The following is a 15,361-nucleotide window of genomic DNA, read 5'->3' on the forward strand; positions in this document are numbered from 1 at the left end:
AAATATGAAAAAGCAATAAAACGTAAGGGAGGACAGAACTGATCTTGACAGCTGCCAGTTAAGATGGTTATGCTCGATGATACCAATAGATATGGCAGGCTTTCTAATCCTGCAGTTGCCACAAAATACACTCTGTGCCCCTTAGATCTCATCAGACATTCTGCTTGTGCACAAGAGAACAACACCGGGATTTTAAGTGTAGGATATCTTACAAGCCACTAATCACACTCAAAAAACCCCCTGTAAAATGCACAAAAATCTCTCGTTAACCATAGACATAACTTCTTTTTTTTTTTTAAAACCCCAAAAATTCTACCATCAAGCACTGCACAGCTTTATGATTCCTTACTCTAAGTGAAGAGATCAAGCCAAGGATAAACTTCAGGAAGTCAGAAAGTCTACACTAAGGAGAGAATAAAGACAGCATAGATGAGTTTGACTCATTAACACAACAGCTACTGATTTCAAGTCATGTCTTTTATTCCTTGAACATGTATCTCACTGAGCTGACAATGGTATTATTTATTTGTCTGGTTATTTTTAATCTGTGCTGTTTTACTGTTAGGGTAAAAACAAGACACTACTGTCAATTCAAGGAACCTTTCCTAATGTGATAAAGGACATGGACAGCATGCTAGGGGACACTAACAAAAAGAAAGGACACATTGTTATGAAGCTCTTGCTGTCACCTAAATAGGACCGCTTTCTCCCAGCACTCCTCAGCTAAATTCTGCCTAGTTGTTTTGCAACACCTAAGATGTGCCATTCAATGCTGATCTGTTAATTTTGCTCAGCTGTGGCACACAGTGAGCTCACCTTCTTCGACTGCACTTATTCTGTGCCTTTTCCCTCGGTATAGCTAGACACACACTGAGGGCATTATACAGGTGTGACCCCCAGCTGTTAGCTTGACCTCTTAACTGAGTATGGACTGAACTGCCCAGCTATGACCAAGATTATTCATCAGAGCCCATCACTCAGTGGACAGATTTCAGCTCTGTTCTATGACATGACAGACACTGCTTTGGAGACTTCACAGAATCAAAGAATATGCTGAGTTGGAAGGAACCCAAAAGGATCATCGAGTCTAACTTTTAGCCCTGCACAGGACCTTCCCCAAGAGTCACACCATGTGCCTGAGAGTATCATCCAAACGCTTCTTGAGCTCTGTTAGCCTTGGTGCTGTGACCACTGCCCAGGGGAGCCTGTTCCAGCGCCCAACCCACTCTGTGGGTGAAGAACTTTTTTCTAATATCCAACCTAAACCTCCCCTCACACAACTTCAGGCCTCTCCCTCAGGTCCTGTCACTGGTCACCACATAGAAGAGATCAGTGCCTGCACCTCCTCTTCCTCTCATGAGGAACTTGTAACTGTAATGAGGTCTCCCCTCAGTCTCCTCCTTTCTTATATTGTGGCACCCAAAACTGCACACAAAATTTAAGGTGAGGCCACCTCAGTGCAGAGCAGAGTGGGGCAATCCCCTTCCTCGACTGGCTGGCAATGCTGTGCCTGATGCCCCCAGGACACAGTTGGCCCTCCTGGCTGCCAGGGCACTGCTGACTCATATTGAATATGTCATTGACCAGGACCCCCAGGTCCCTTTCTGTGGCACTGATCTCCAGCATATCACCCCCTAGCCTGTACTCGCTCCTCCACAAACTCCAGCTCCACTCCAGGACAGAATCTGGCCACAGATGAGGTGCCCCAAAACCTTTCATCTCTTGCTGACACACTGATAACCAGACTCCACGTTGAAAGGAAACAACAGTTGTGTGCTGGAATAGGAGGCTGAAGTGCCACCTGTTACTGAAGATGGAAGAAACAGAACTGTGACAGCGAGGACACAGCAAGGGAACCCACAGGATCTCAGCTGAGGTGGTCTGCTACTGACACTGTGTATGAATGGTCGTTTGGTATTACTGCACTGGGGCCTTCCCACTGGAAAAATGGCACTTTGAATACGCTCCCATTTCAGGGAGCCATCCTGAGAACAAAGCTGCTGCAACTGAGAGCCTCACAGTCACCCTTCAGAAAAAAACTACATGCAAGTCCCCACATTGTCAGAAAGGCAGTGCTGCCAGGCCTGGTACAGTACCTTGCTTTTGGGTGGAGGGCTGTTTGTGCTCTTGTCTGTGTGGATGCTGGTAGGGGATACGGCAGCACCAAGGTTACCCTGGGGTATGCCAGGTATCTTGCCTCCTGGAGACACTTGCATCGCAGCAAGTTGGGCAGCATACAACTGCTGTAGAAACAAAACAAAACAAAAAAAAAGAAAAAAAATTGAGGTGAGGGGGGAAGAGATGAGAGACATCATCAATAAATAAATAATCTTTCCAAAACTTCTCCTACTGCAGAGGATGTATTTTTCTTCAGATGGGTATTTTTTATTTAACACATGTATATTTCAAGACAAGAATTGTCATCTCAACTTCTGTGACTCATTCCTCAGGGGATGAATGAGAGACGTCACCATGAGAAATGTCCCAGCATCCCTGTGTGTCCAGGGATTCAAAACAAGGAACAAAAGCTAATCTTCATGGTTTGCCTGAGCTACTGGGCAATCTTTCCTTTCCTGAGATGACTTAGGCATAAAATCATTTCTGCCAATACCAACTGTATTGGTGCAATGCAATGCACCAAGCCCTGTGAAACTCACATGATGGTCTCTGTTCATGTTTCTTTATTTTACTTGCTATGCTTGCCCTCTTTGCACAGGCTGTAAGGTGTTTGGAACGGGGAATGCCAAAATTTTTAGTACTCACTGTGAGAGTCCACTCTCAGTTGGGTTCTGGGGAACCACTAGAGTCAATATAAATATATGCATACTGATGGTAAAGTACTGTCCATTAGCTGTTAGGAACTCCAATTAAGTCTAAGAACCCTTTCTGGGATAGATGCAAAGCAGACACACCATGGAAATGTTTTTCTCTTCAAAACTAAAGCAGTAAGGCACTTTAAACACATATTTCATTATTAACATGTGAATACTTATAATCACAGTCATCTGTTTAAAGTTTAGCACTACAGTAAGAGTTTATTGGACAGAGGTCAAAAGCAGTGAGAAAGCAGTGCCTGGGAGCTCCCTTGACCTCCAAATAAAACACAGAAAAAATAAACATGTGGGAAGGAGAAGCAGCAATTGTTGCTGTTTTGTGAACAGTGAGGAATTCCAAAGTCAGGTGCCCAAGAGAGCAGGCAGTGCAGTAACAAAGGCTCTCCTTCCTCAGCCACAGTATCAGTTTCAAAGACTCAGACTAGGTATGGTTAGTGCTGTGCAGTGCATGTGTGATGTGTAACACTGAATGAAGGTACTCTCTGCCTGCAGGTGCTAACAGAGCTTCTGAGATGACAGTGACGAGGGACAACATGCAGGAATATTGAACTGGATGTGAAAAAACAAGGGGGCTTCAATGTGACTAAGTCTAAGAAGTCTTTTTAGTAGTGCTTAGCTGTTTTGCTGTTGTTTCTCAGTTAATTTTATATGCTGATAAAAGAACAGAGGTCAGATTGGAGGGCACAAAGAAATGCTAACCCAAACCAGCAACTCTGAAAGAGGAAAATGAGGATTCATTACAGGAGAAATCCACACGGAGCCATGCAAAAGATACAGAGACATTGCTACAGTGAGTTCAGTGTATATAAGCCCCATAGCAAACACTTGATCAAACGGGCAAGACTTACTGCTGTGAATCTTGGACGACCCTGGACATTGTTTTGTGGTTCCCCATACAAACTTTTCCCTTTTCTGGTGTACATAATTCACACAATTAAAAGTAGCCCATTGCTACTTTTGTGTAATCAGACACCAAGTTCTTACTTATTTCTTTTTCACGCTTTCTATAATTTTCACACTTTCTATTCTTTTCAGTTTTGAATATTTTTTATTTCTTTTCCCTACTTTGATCACTGCTTGTTCCTTATTATTCTTCTTAATCACCATTTATCCATCCCATTCTGTTTAGTCTCCCTCTCTTTCCTTATCATCCATTCATTCATCCATTCTCTGCTTTCCTTTTCCTCAAATTTATTTATTAATTTATTCTATATGTTACTCCCAGTGAGTCTGAGCCAAATAGATGCAAATCAGCTACAGAAAAAAGTCATCAAAAACAATCCAGCCACAAATCACTCACAGATTCAAATGCATGTATTTATCAGTTGAAGCTCATATCCATTCATTCTTTTTAAAGAAGACTAAATCCAGCAGGGAGAATGGAACAAGTGTCTGTGTGAACCAGAGAAGAACTACAGCAGGGAGTTCAAGGAAAACCAAGCCAGAATTATGTATGAATTAATACATCAGAAGGGCAATGGTTGTTTAAGAAAGAGGATACATGACTCAGGAACAACTCAAACATAACCAGACTCTAGACAGAGCAGGTCTAGAGAAAGCTTTTCCTTTTCTTTTGCTCCCTATTGAAAAAATGACAAAACAAATCGAGGCAACTACAGGAAAAAGACAAAAGAAAGTCAAACAGCCATTAGAAAGGAAAGGTTCAAGCTTGCTGCTAATCTATATATTAGATATCAGATAGCGTGTCTAGGCCACATGTAAAGGTAAAAATAACATAGTTTGGACACTCAGCAGTCCTGAACCAACTGGAGAGCACTGACAGACCATACAGGGACTGGCTTTCTGAAGACTGAGCTTTCCAGAAATTTCTGAGAGAAATTTTGGGGAAGACTTTTCAAAATGAATCTATACCTTGAAGAGATACCTCTCAACCTTCTGTTGAGGTCCAAAGACAGAATCAGGAGAACTAAACTATATGAAATAGATGCACAACACGGTGTCCAAGAATCTGCACATCTTACACCTTAGTGCTCCCTGAGAAATGTGCTGGAAGCCGTGGTTCCTCCCTACAGTACTGTCATCAACCATCTTTCTCATAATGCATGGAAAGCAGAAAATGACTAAATAAGCACTGGGAATGAATTTCCCTATGCAACAGTCCAGGAGAAAGCCATATTTTCAGGTGATAAATGGAATATATGGAATGTCAAATGCATGCCGTTTTCTCAGTTGAGGGACAGACATACCTGAAGAGAATGAAACACACAGTACAGTGTGGAGTAACATGGAAGGAGGGGTGGAAGAAAATCTATAAAGCCTTCATTCATGCTTTGTAAAAACTTCTGTCCTCCTGTTATCAGATTCAACACCGCAACTCTATTTAATTTATTTTGAGAATTAAAAACAAACATTAAATAAAATTTTATAAGAGGTCCCTTGTTAGAGTACCCTCTTAAAAGTCCCTTCCTGCAACAGAGACCAATAATTCTACAGAAAAAGCAGTATAAGGCCTGGCTTTAAACTGAAAAACATGAGGTTATGAAATTGCAAGGGTCTGAATCCTATTTAATCAGTAAGTTTGCCCCTATATTCCCTGAATTTAAAAACTGGAGAGAAACATACAACATGTAGCACATTTCTTGGACTGTCAATAATTTTGAGCTTCAACATTATTGAACTTGTCTGTTCATATTTAGTTGTTTTAGGACATGATGACCTTTAGCTTATACCCAAGGAAAGGGCAATGGTGTGACCAAGTGCTGCAAAACAAGACAGCTAAATGACAACAATTTATATATTCATTTCATAGACAAACTGAATTCAAACAAAAGAACATTTCTACCCCTGCTTCTCCACTAGAGTTTCAGATTTTGGAACAGTGTATGAATAGATCTCTCTTGAAACATTCAACCATTACCTGAAATGTACCTTTATACCCTTCACAGTAATGAAACCAAGATCTCAAAAAGTGCAATGAAAATGATGTTATTCTGTATCACTGCTGTAATACCCTGTTCTTGAGCCTCTTCTTTTACCCCAGAGACCCCTGAAGCCATTTCTGCTACCTTTAGCTAACCTAAAGACTCAATGTCAAATTCTAGCACTCCAGGAGGTCATTTTGCTCCACTACAACTCATATAGGACTTTTAATCTATAGGGTTTTTTTGTGACCAAGGCATTCAGTTGGAATCAGTGAAGCACTACTGCTTTAGGCAGGTTCATTTTTGCAATACATAATAAATAAGGATAATATCCTGAATTTAATAAGATAGATAATACTTCTTCAGGAAGGTAGAATTGGGCTTCTGAAAAAGCAATTAAAAAGTAACATCTATTGTTTGTTTATAACTAAATGACTATGTTTCAGCTCCCCTGCCCATGTGCAATATTGCATGCCTTGTTAATGTTTTCTCATTAACCTCTTATGAAAATCTGTATGGAAGCAAAATCATCAGAACAAAAGCACAATGTGATACACTTTAAAATGAGCAGGAGGTATCATTAATTTTTTAATGTTGCCCCTCTGTTCTTAAGCTATTAAACAAAAAATCCCCCTTCTCCCTAGGTCACCACCCAAACCATTTATAATTCTTACAATATATTAAGCAGAAATATTCAGCTGAACTCTCAAAATGGACTAGCTCTAAGAGCTCTTGGCTTGATGACTCTGTAGTACATCAATAGCAAAGCCTTAAGGTTAGGCCAGCTTTGAAAACTTTCCCCTTGGGCATTGTTGTTACATGTTAACAATGCTCATTAATGCTTGGAGGCTACACTAAAAATGAATTCTTGTTCTATTAATACAGAAAATGAGAATGAGATTTAATAGCAATTTTAAAAAGGGTTGAACAAAGTGCTAGCAATTACATAGGCAGAGATAGTTGATTCAAGCATCTATAGGCATTTGCATTACAGTATTATCTCTTATTAAAATATTTTTATTAGTGAACAGTAGAGATTAAGAGCTGTTATTAAAAAAATCACAGAGAGATAGAGACAGGTGGCTCTGGAAACCGAATCAGTTACTGCAATAAATTTGTTTCTGATATAAACTAGCTTTTCAGTGAAGATACCACAGCGATGAATTTACAAACCACTGTGCCTGAGTGTCTGAACTGTTGACTGATCCAACACTTCAATTTCTTTGTCATTCTGAGAACCATCATTAAAAATATACACATGAATGGCCCTGTTCTTTGTTTTTTGCATAATCTGGAGGGGAATATGGTATAAAATGAGATTCTCTCACTCGGAATACATGAATTTAATTTTCTTTACCTTAAAATTTATGCTTATATAAGGCATGAGAAGTGTTTGACTGCAGAAAGAATTAATTTTGGATCTGTTCAGGTGTTTTTTTAATTGAAAAAAAAGGACATGAGGAATTAGGAAGAAAAAGGAATTCGTTTTAAACAAGTATTTTATGTATATCCTACTGTAAGATAGTTTTTAAAAGATACTGGTAACATAGATAAAAACTTAACTACAGAAATTAGAATTAAAACTGCACTCATTAGTGATTGGTAGCAATGCCTTCTAGATATTCTATGAAAAAAGTTCTTCATTTAGCTTCTCATTACATACTTGAAAGGAACAAATGCCAGATTTTCATCTTTTCTTTGTCTGAGTTTCCTTCAAAGATTGTTAGTCAAACATTTCAAAGGGACATGCTAATTTGTACATTTAAACTTCAGCAAAGGCTTTAAGGTGCCATTTGTTTGCATCAACTGGGAGATTTTCAGAAAGAAAAAAAAGATAATATTTGAACACAAAGTCAATAACCTCCTTTAAAACCTTGCCCAAAGAACCCATTGCAAGGTGAAATTGCTAGCTTTCACTTTGGGATAATTTCAGATAATAACAATAGAGGTTAAGATCCTGAGATGTACTGACAGTATTTTGGTTTATTTCTGGTTTTATTTTATTTTGTTTTGTTCTTTACAATTCTTAACAGAGTTGGAGAATTATTACTGTTCTACCTACCATTTGCCTTTATCACACCCAGTTCCTACTAGAAATTGCCCTGGCTGCCAGTGCCAAGGTGCAGAGAGACTCTCTGGCAGAGGACCTTGCCTGAACCAGTGTTTCCTTTATTCACCAAGCAAAAAATAGCAAGCTGGATGAATTCATCTCAAAATTGTGGACCACGCAGAGACTAGAGAAGATACACTAAATGTTGAAAAGCTACACTGTTCTTTCCCATGGCCACAGAAACCAGCTAACTTCCTTTGAAAACTCCCATCCTCGCTATGCTCTGTATTTAGCCTAAGGGAGGAAGACAGGTAAGTAAATCATGTATCAAGGAACAGTAATAAATATTTGAAAGTTAAGACCTGGAAAGTTAATAGGTAAGTAATATACTGCTTTTATTTGGAGAGCATTGGTAACACTTGGAGGAACTGCCTAGAGAAATTTCCACTTGATGTTTCAGTCAAGATCAGATGTGTTTTAGGAAGATGAACTTTAAACAAGGAGTTTATTATGCCCAATAATATTTTACATCTTGTTTTGTCAGACTAGACAATCTAATAGTCCCTCTAGCCTTAAAAAACCTGAGACTTAGAAGGAAACATGTAGAAAAACAAGTTCTCATTAGAAAAACTGTGAAGCATTCACAAACAGAACAAGGCTTCATTTATACACTTCTTGCAAGCAAGTTACAAGCGCAGCCTTGTAACCACCATCTCTCTCATATTAGAAAAAACATCACTTTTAGAATCAGTAACCACAAGTCTCCATAAAATATGATTCTGGTAGCTGATCTCTAGGATTCCAGGCCTGCAGCCCTTATTCCTGAGAAAAATCTCACTGTAGTCAACAGGACCGCTTTGCCCGTGCCAGGATGAATGCACTAGTTCTTCTCTTATTTGGAACTTCCATGGTATGACCAACTGGGGATCCCTGGCATCCAGAAAAAAGGCTGGAGTCCAGGTCACTGAAAACCTGAATGAGCTTTAAGTTTGCATCTGAAGCAATAAAGACTTCTACTGCAGTACATTAAAAACAACGACTGCTTTGCTTGTAGAACAGTAACAGCAGATAAAGTGAAATATGAAGGTACAGTTTATGGCAGCTCTTTGAGTTTTCTTAGAAACTGATGTAATTTTGATGGATAGGACAAACATTTTAGCTAAAGCACAACTATATTTGTATTTATAGTAGCTTCTATGGGAAAGACACTAACCTCAACATTTTCAAATGTTAAGCAATTCAGTTTTCCTTGAAAAGCAGCCTTTAATTTTGCCAGTGGATAAATGCTATTCAAATATTACCAAGGTGAGAACCAGCACCCATGACATCAACTGACTGCTCCTGGTGACACAGGAAGACTGTAGGAAACTCCTGATTAGAACCTAGACCACATGGCTCCTTTGTCCCATGCCTTAACAAAAAGACAATCCTTCTACAGGATGTAACTGTAGGAATTTATCAATAGACACTTCCTATCACAAGCTAATAAGATCTGTTAGTTTCTGTGATAAAATATCGTTGCAAACTGTGTGTTTAAGATTGCCTGCTCTTTACAAATGAAGAGATTTTAACTGGAAAACTGCCCAAGTGGCCTACATATTCATACATACCATGTTCACACCATATGACAGTAATTGAAATAGAGTGACTATATGGAATGCATATTGGAGAGGAAATTTGATAATGTCTTCTGGAAAAAGCTTGTTGGATGAAATGTTGCAGATGAACAGTGTCCCCTTCAAGGAAAGTAATTAATATTTTACATATTTTAAAATATTTAAAAAAAAAATAAGCTGGCAACAATTTATTCCTATAGTTTGCTGTGCAGCACCAGACTATAATGTATTCTTGCTACCATTAATTATTTTTATGCCAATGGAACTTCTTCTGCTAGAAAAAAAGGTAAAAGAATTTCTTTAATGTAAGGACATACTTTTGACAGCATACTCTTTAAGGATTATACAGTAAGATGGTCAGTAGCAATGTAGAACACCAACAAACAACAGTGATGTGTAACTTAAGAAGGGGCATTTGTTTTATAATTTGCATTCCCTTTATCACTGACTATTCTGTAATGCAGAATAGAGCTGACTATTCTGTAATGAAGATGAAGTGTTTGTATGAAGGTTCCACATGGAGACTACTGCTCCAATACAGCTTTTGCAAATTAGAAGCCTGAAGTCAGTAAAGTGGCCCAGACATTATACTCTTGTAGGAAAAAACTCACTACTGCCTATTTGTTTACCACAAGTATTTTTCCCAAGAGCTTTCTTTTTTTTTTTAACACATATCCAGATTTTTGGCAACTAGCTCAGAGCACCTGACTTCAGTAAGTATAATTTCTCATTTAAGAGACCAAAATTCTATGAGTGGCCATTTGACAAAATACTTATTTCATACTGCATTGCTTTACTTGACTGGTACTGTATATAATCATTCATTGTTATCCATTAAGTGACTAGAGTAGTTAACAAGTAAACACTGCCAGCAGAATTACTGTAAATAAGGTTCTATATATTTCAGATTGCCGGGCTATAATTAAGGCATTTCACTATTTTATACACATTTCCTTAAGCAACTCTTTCTCCAGTTTTTATTTATAGATTTTCTGTTTGCATTTTAAGTTGTTGTATTCAACAGGGAATTAAGTCAGGAAAACTCTGTGCCTGCTTTAGGACTGATACTGAATTAATTACTTCAAATCTGAATACTCTATTTCTCCTGAAGTTGAGTGCAGAGCTCGTAGTAGAAAGATTAAGGTCAACTGCGTTTCTTATTTTAAGAACATGGATTTGCTGACTTGAATGCTGATATGGCATCAGGTTCTTATATCTTGATGATTCTAAGATTCTTCAGTGACTTGTCCCTCCTCTTCTTGGGGAATAAAGTAGTGAAATAGGTATTTTGCAGTACGAGTGGACCACAGCATTCAGCCTGCTCTAGAAACTCTTTTGTGACAAGTTTTGACAAGAAGAGAGCCCTAAAATACTGATGTCCCTCCCTAAATGCAGCAAAAACAGGATAATCACCTACCAGAAGCAACAGTGCAACGTTGACAAATTTGTTTGTAGGAAGGGACAAGAAATAAATGTAAAAATTTACACTTGGATTTTTTTTGCTGTATATATTCTAAAGCTCCTCCATAATTATATCTTCCTTTGTTAATTATGATATCAAACAGTGAAATGAGAAACATATCCTTTCTAGTCTTTATAGTTTTATACTTTAACACTGTATAGTCTTTGTACTTTTCTAGTCTTTAGTCTTTAGTTCAGAATATTTCTGAACCTAAAGAATCATATGATTGTATCTGTTGTCCTTGGAGGTATAAATTAACATTGTTCCTTAGTTATCTGATGCATGCAAGAGCTCGGTGACATCCAATCAGCTCATTCAAAATTTTAATTTGCTCTTTGAACTGAGTTGTATTATGTGGTCAAAGGGTCTGGATAAAGGCACAGGAGAGAGAGAGTGACAAACTCTTAGTCCATCATAAGCAACTTTTAACACAGCTCATTTTCACAGGCTCAGAGAGTCATGGCTACTCTCTTCCAGCTTGGGTAGGGAGGAAAGACATATATGTCTGTACCTCAGATATATATGTCTATACCTTAAAGGGAAGCATTTGAGCTGCTTCCCTTGTGCCAAGCCTCTCAGAAAAGAACACACAGAGAGGAAGTACGGGTAGAAGAAGAATATTGAAAGGGAGGGACCAGTGATGGATGGAGCATTTGACCCGCAAAAGGATATGTACTTATTCTGAGAGTTAAATTGAAACAAATTGATTCCTAGAATACTTCTGAAGACATTTTTTCTCCTTCCCTTTTTCCTTAGCAGGAAGTACTAATAGGACGTGACATGGCAGGTGCATCAGTTATTTTATTTTTGAGGGTAGAGAAAGTAGAGCAAGGTTATTAACTGGGGGGAGAACGCCAGTCCTGCAATGCAAGTTTTCAAATAAGTTCAATGACATCCATCTACCTCTCATATAATTCTTCATGTTCATTGGCTTACATGCTCATTCCCCAAGTCCTCCAGAAAGCTAACAAGTCCTACCTCATTCTTTGAGATCCTGTTGTGAAGTCGTGGTATCAGTACAGGGCACCAGTTGTCCTTCCCGGCAGCGCACTGTGATCCCTTTCCATAAAAGCAGAATATATGACAAGAACTGTGGAAAGCTCCAGCTCACATGTACCTTTCCTTCAGCTTTAACCCACATGGAATCCCCCTATTCTTAAACAGTGTTTGTTTTCTAGGTATTATTAAAGCCAAAGCTTGCAGAAAAGTCACTCAAACTTACTAGACCTGCAGGAAACTGTAATTCCAACCACAGACATAGAAATTGCCCCAACTTTGAACCAGAATATTTTGAGCCTCACTGAATTAGAATGAATTTGTGTTCCAAACCAGAAACCAGCTGAGTTTCATTCTGGTCAGACTCCTCCTAATGTTCTCAACAGTGAGTCTTACCCACTTCAAACTCATTGGAGTGTCTAACTTTAAACTAGCCCCATTGTACAGACTGGATAACTTAGATGCTTAAAAACACAAATGCAAGTTTGTTAAACTGGGATGCTTGAGGTTAGGAGATGATAGCCTACAAAGAGGAGATGTTAGAGTATGGAGGGGAGTGCCATTATTTAGTAACAAAATTGCTGAGAAGAGCTGAGAGAGTAGCAAAGCACTCAATTAATTCCATTATTTTGGAGTTTCATTAATTATAGAAAAGTCCTCCTTTAACAAAATGAAGTAGTAGAAACAATTCAATAGCTGTTCAATCTTTTTATTCTTTGATTTTATGATAAAAATGGGTGTGGTCAGTAAAATTCCCCCTCCAATGGAGCCCATAAAACTCCAGAAAGCCTGAAACCTCTGTGAAGCTTTGGCAAACTTCTCAGGAAATAACATAAGAAGCTGTTTTCTGGTTCATCTCACTATTTCCATGCTTACACTGATGTAATGGGAAGAGTGACACTTTGCATATTTCATTAGGACACGTACAGAAGTTTAGTTCTTAATTCTTAGAGACTTTGTTCCCCCAAAAGTGGTCTCTGAAAACATTTGAAATCCCTCAGTCTCTGCCTCTCACTACAGTGAAACCTCCAACACTAAAGTCCAATGATACTGCATGGTCGGACATCACGAAAAGCCCTAAATCTGACCTGAAACTCAAGCCAACATTCCTCTTTTGGCACAAGCTGTACTCGGGGTTTAAGAAGCTGTAGGCACAACAACATGACTGAAGGTCAAAGGGAATTACATCTTTAACTTTCATGTTCCCTCACATGCTATACATCACCCAAGCACGAGACGAACTTACGGGATGAACTCTGGAACTCCATATTCAGCAAGAGGAATACGATGGCTGCTTCCAGTTTCACCAATCCATGTGGGTAACAAAGAGTTGCTGGAGCCCTTCATGTTCCCACACCAAGAATGAGCTTTCCACTTCTTAGCATCCATATGACTGTGGGAAATGCAACCTTCTCCACTTCCACCCTGATGCAAGCTGTTAAGTCCCAGACTCTTCCAGCTTACCTGGGGTTACCCTATGGAAGTGTCCCCTCTCTACTTTAACTCTTCACCATTTTGCTCTTAAGACTAGACAGGGTGAATGCAGAAGTACATCCCTCCAAATTCCTGTCATTGAGGCAAAAAGGATGCCCTTCACTGGCAACAGGGCGGCAACCTCTAACTCATCTCTTAAAGAATTCCACATAGCCACACATTCCACAGCCAATGATGTGCACTGTATTAGCACTATTTAAATAGTAACAAGCTCTATAATCCATCAGTACATCTGATCCACCCATGTCAACATTAAAGTTGATTTTCACAACTTTCTTTGAGGCACTAAGTAAATTAAAAAAAAAAAAAAAGACATGAAACTCCTGAGTGATAACAGTGCTTTTCAAAAATTGTCCACTTCACACCAATTTTTAGTATGGAATTATGGAATTTTTTATAACATAGAGATGGATCTGCTTGTCCAAAACCATGAAATACAGAAATTACTGTGCATATTTAAGAGATATTTTTCAATTGTTAATAACGTGACTGGGTTATAAAAAGAGCTAATCCATGTTTTAAACTGTTCATCTGGAAATTTGGATTAAGAGGAAAAACCCCAGCAATTTTTATGTTTTAGAAAGCAGTACCAAAACACTAAACTCTTTTCAATTCAAAACAAGAGCCAAAATCGATGTAAAAGCAAATTTTAAATTGCTTCTGGCTGAGTAGTCGTCTGCAAAGCAGAAGGGGTGGGAGTACCAAAGAGTTTGCAATGGAAATACCGAGAAGCTTTTACCGTAGTCACACTAACAAGAGCTGCTATCATGAAGTAATAACATTATCCAGAAATCTTTGTTCATTACCTCATTCCTAATGCCATCTCATTTCACTTGAGTTACTTGGGTCTGATGATGGGGTTAACGAGCGAGGAGGTGTTTGAGTGGGTGTGAATTAGGGGTGCTGCTAAAATAGAAGCTATTTTAGCAGTTCTGTGTTTAATATAGTCTGAAGCTCAGTAATTTTTTTTTTCAGGTAAAATACTCACACGTTCCAAGGCTAACACTGACTTTGGCAAAGCACAGATAATACCTAGACTTATTCATATTACACGGAGTATTACAGAGGAACTCATGCTTCTATTCCTTTTCTACCTCCGTCATTCTACCCACAAGTCTAACATAGCAGGCATGCTAACGCTTTAATTTCCTGCCTTCAGAAGTTTTCCTCAAAAATTTGGATATTTTCAGCGACCATGACAGAAAACATTGCTGGTTGCTCCTCTCCCCCCATCCCCGTGCTCCACAAGCCATCTTCACACACCGCACAGCAATCCATTACAATATGTTCTAACATCTGCCTCCTCATATGATGTACGACCTATTTGATTGACCCTTTTTATGCTGCTCCAAGACTGGCTGTTCACTGCAGTGGGAGGGTGAACAGTACTCACTGCTTCTTCAGTTAGCAACTGGTAAATATATCTCTGTTCCAGGAAAGACTGGGAATGTCAAGCAGGGATCCTCCTCACTCCCCTCCATACAGCAATGATCCACTCCATACAGTCCCTTCCTTTATCACTATCAGGGATGGCGCCAAAGGAATCCATAACAGTCCAGAATAGGGAAGGTCTCTAGTGGGTCCTCCCATCTATCGCTAATATATGAAACATTTCCGCCAATTAAATTTTTCCGTGACAAATATTAACATTACCCAGTGTTTGTGACTCCAGCGTGGGAAGCATGAATAATGCAAGAAACAGTAAAGTCCTCCATTACGCTGGGATACTTCTTGTTTTTGCCAAAGTCAGCAACTGTAAAATATCTCTCAACTTCTCCAGTTAACACCATGGCATAATACAGGCCTTTGGTCAAAGTGATCATATTCACTACAATAAAAGCAGCATCTAAAGTAACATAAAAACACTTGCCAATATCACAGGCATTAAATGCAATCCTTATTCTCACCATCTATATTTCCATCATGTATTTAACAAGATTAACATATTTCAGGACCGCTGACAATTTTCCAAAGTCATCTGGCATGAAATGGGATGAACATGGCTATAAAAATGTAGGGAAGCAATG

At 38.8% G+C, this 15,361-nt stretch overlaps 1 protein-coding gene across 17 annotated transcripts in view; it reads right to left on the bottom strand.

Annotated features, from left to right (window-relative positions):
• SOX5 (SRY-box transcription factor 5) overlaps positions 1 to 15,361 on the bottom strand; it is a 636,847-nt gene that overhangs the window by 58,926 nt on the left and 562,560 nt on the right. For all 17 annotated transcript variants that reach the window (XM_051784935.1, XM_051784934.1, XM_051784936.1 and 14 more), the window contains one exon: positions 2,097 to 2,243. In XM_051784935.1, coding sequence (XP_051640895.1) covers positions 2,097 to 2,243 — 147 coding nt within the window. The remainder of the gene's footprint in view (positions 1 to 2,096; positions 2,244 to 15,361) is intronic.

Source organism: Manacus candei, unplaced genomic scaffold, assembly GCF_025592945.1.
Source record: "Manacus candei isolate 608988 ecotype Guabito, Panama unplaced genomic scaffold, ASM2559294v1 h1tg000018l, whole genome shotgun sequence".
NCBI classification, from domain to species: domain Eukaryota; kingdom Metazoa; phylum Chordata; class Aves; order Passeriformes; family Pipridae; genus Manacus; species Manacus candei.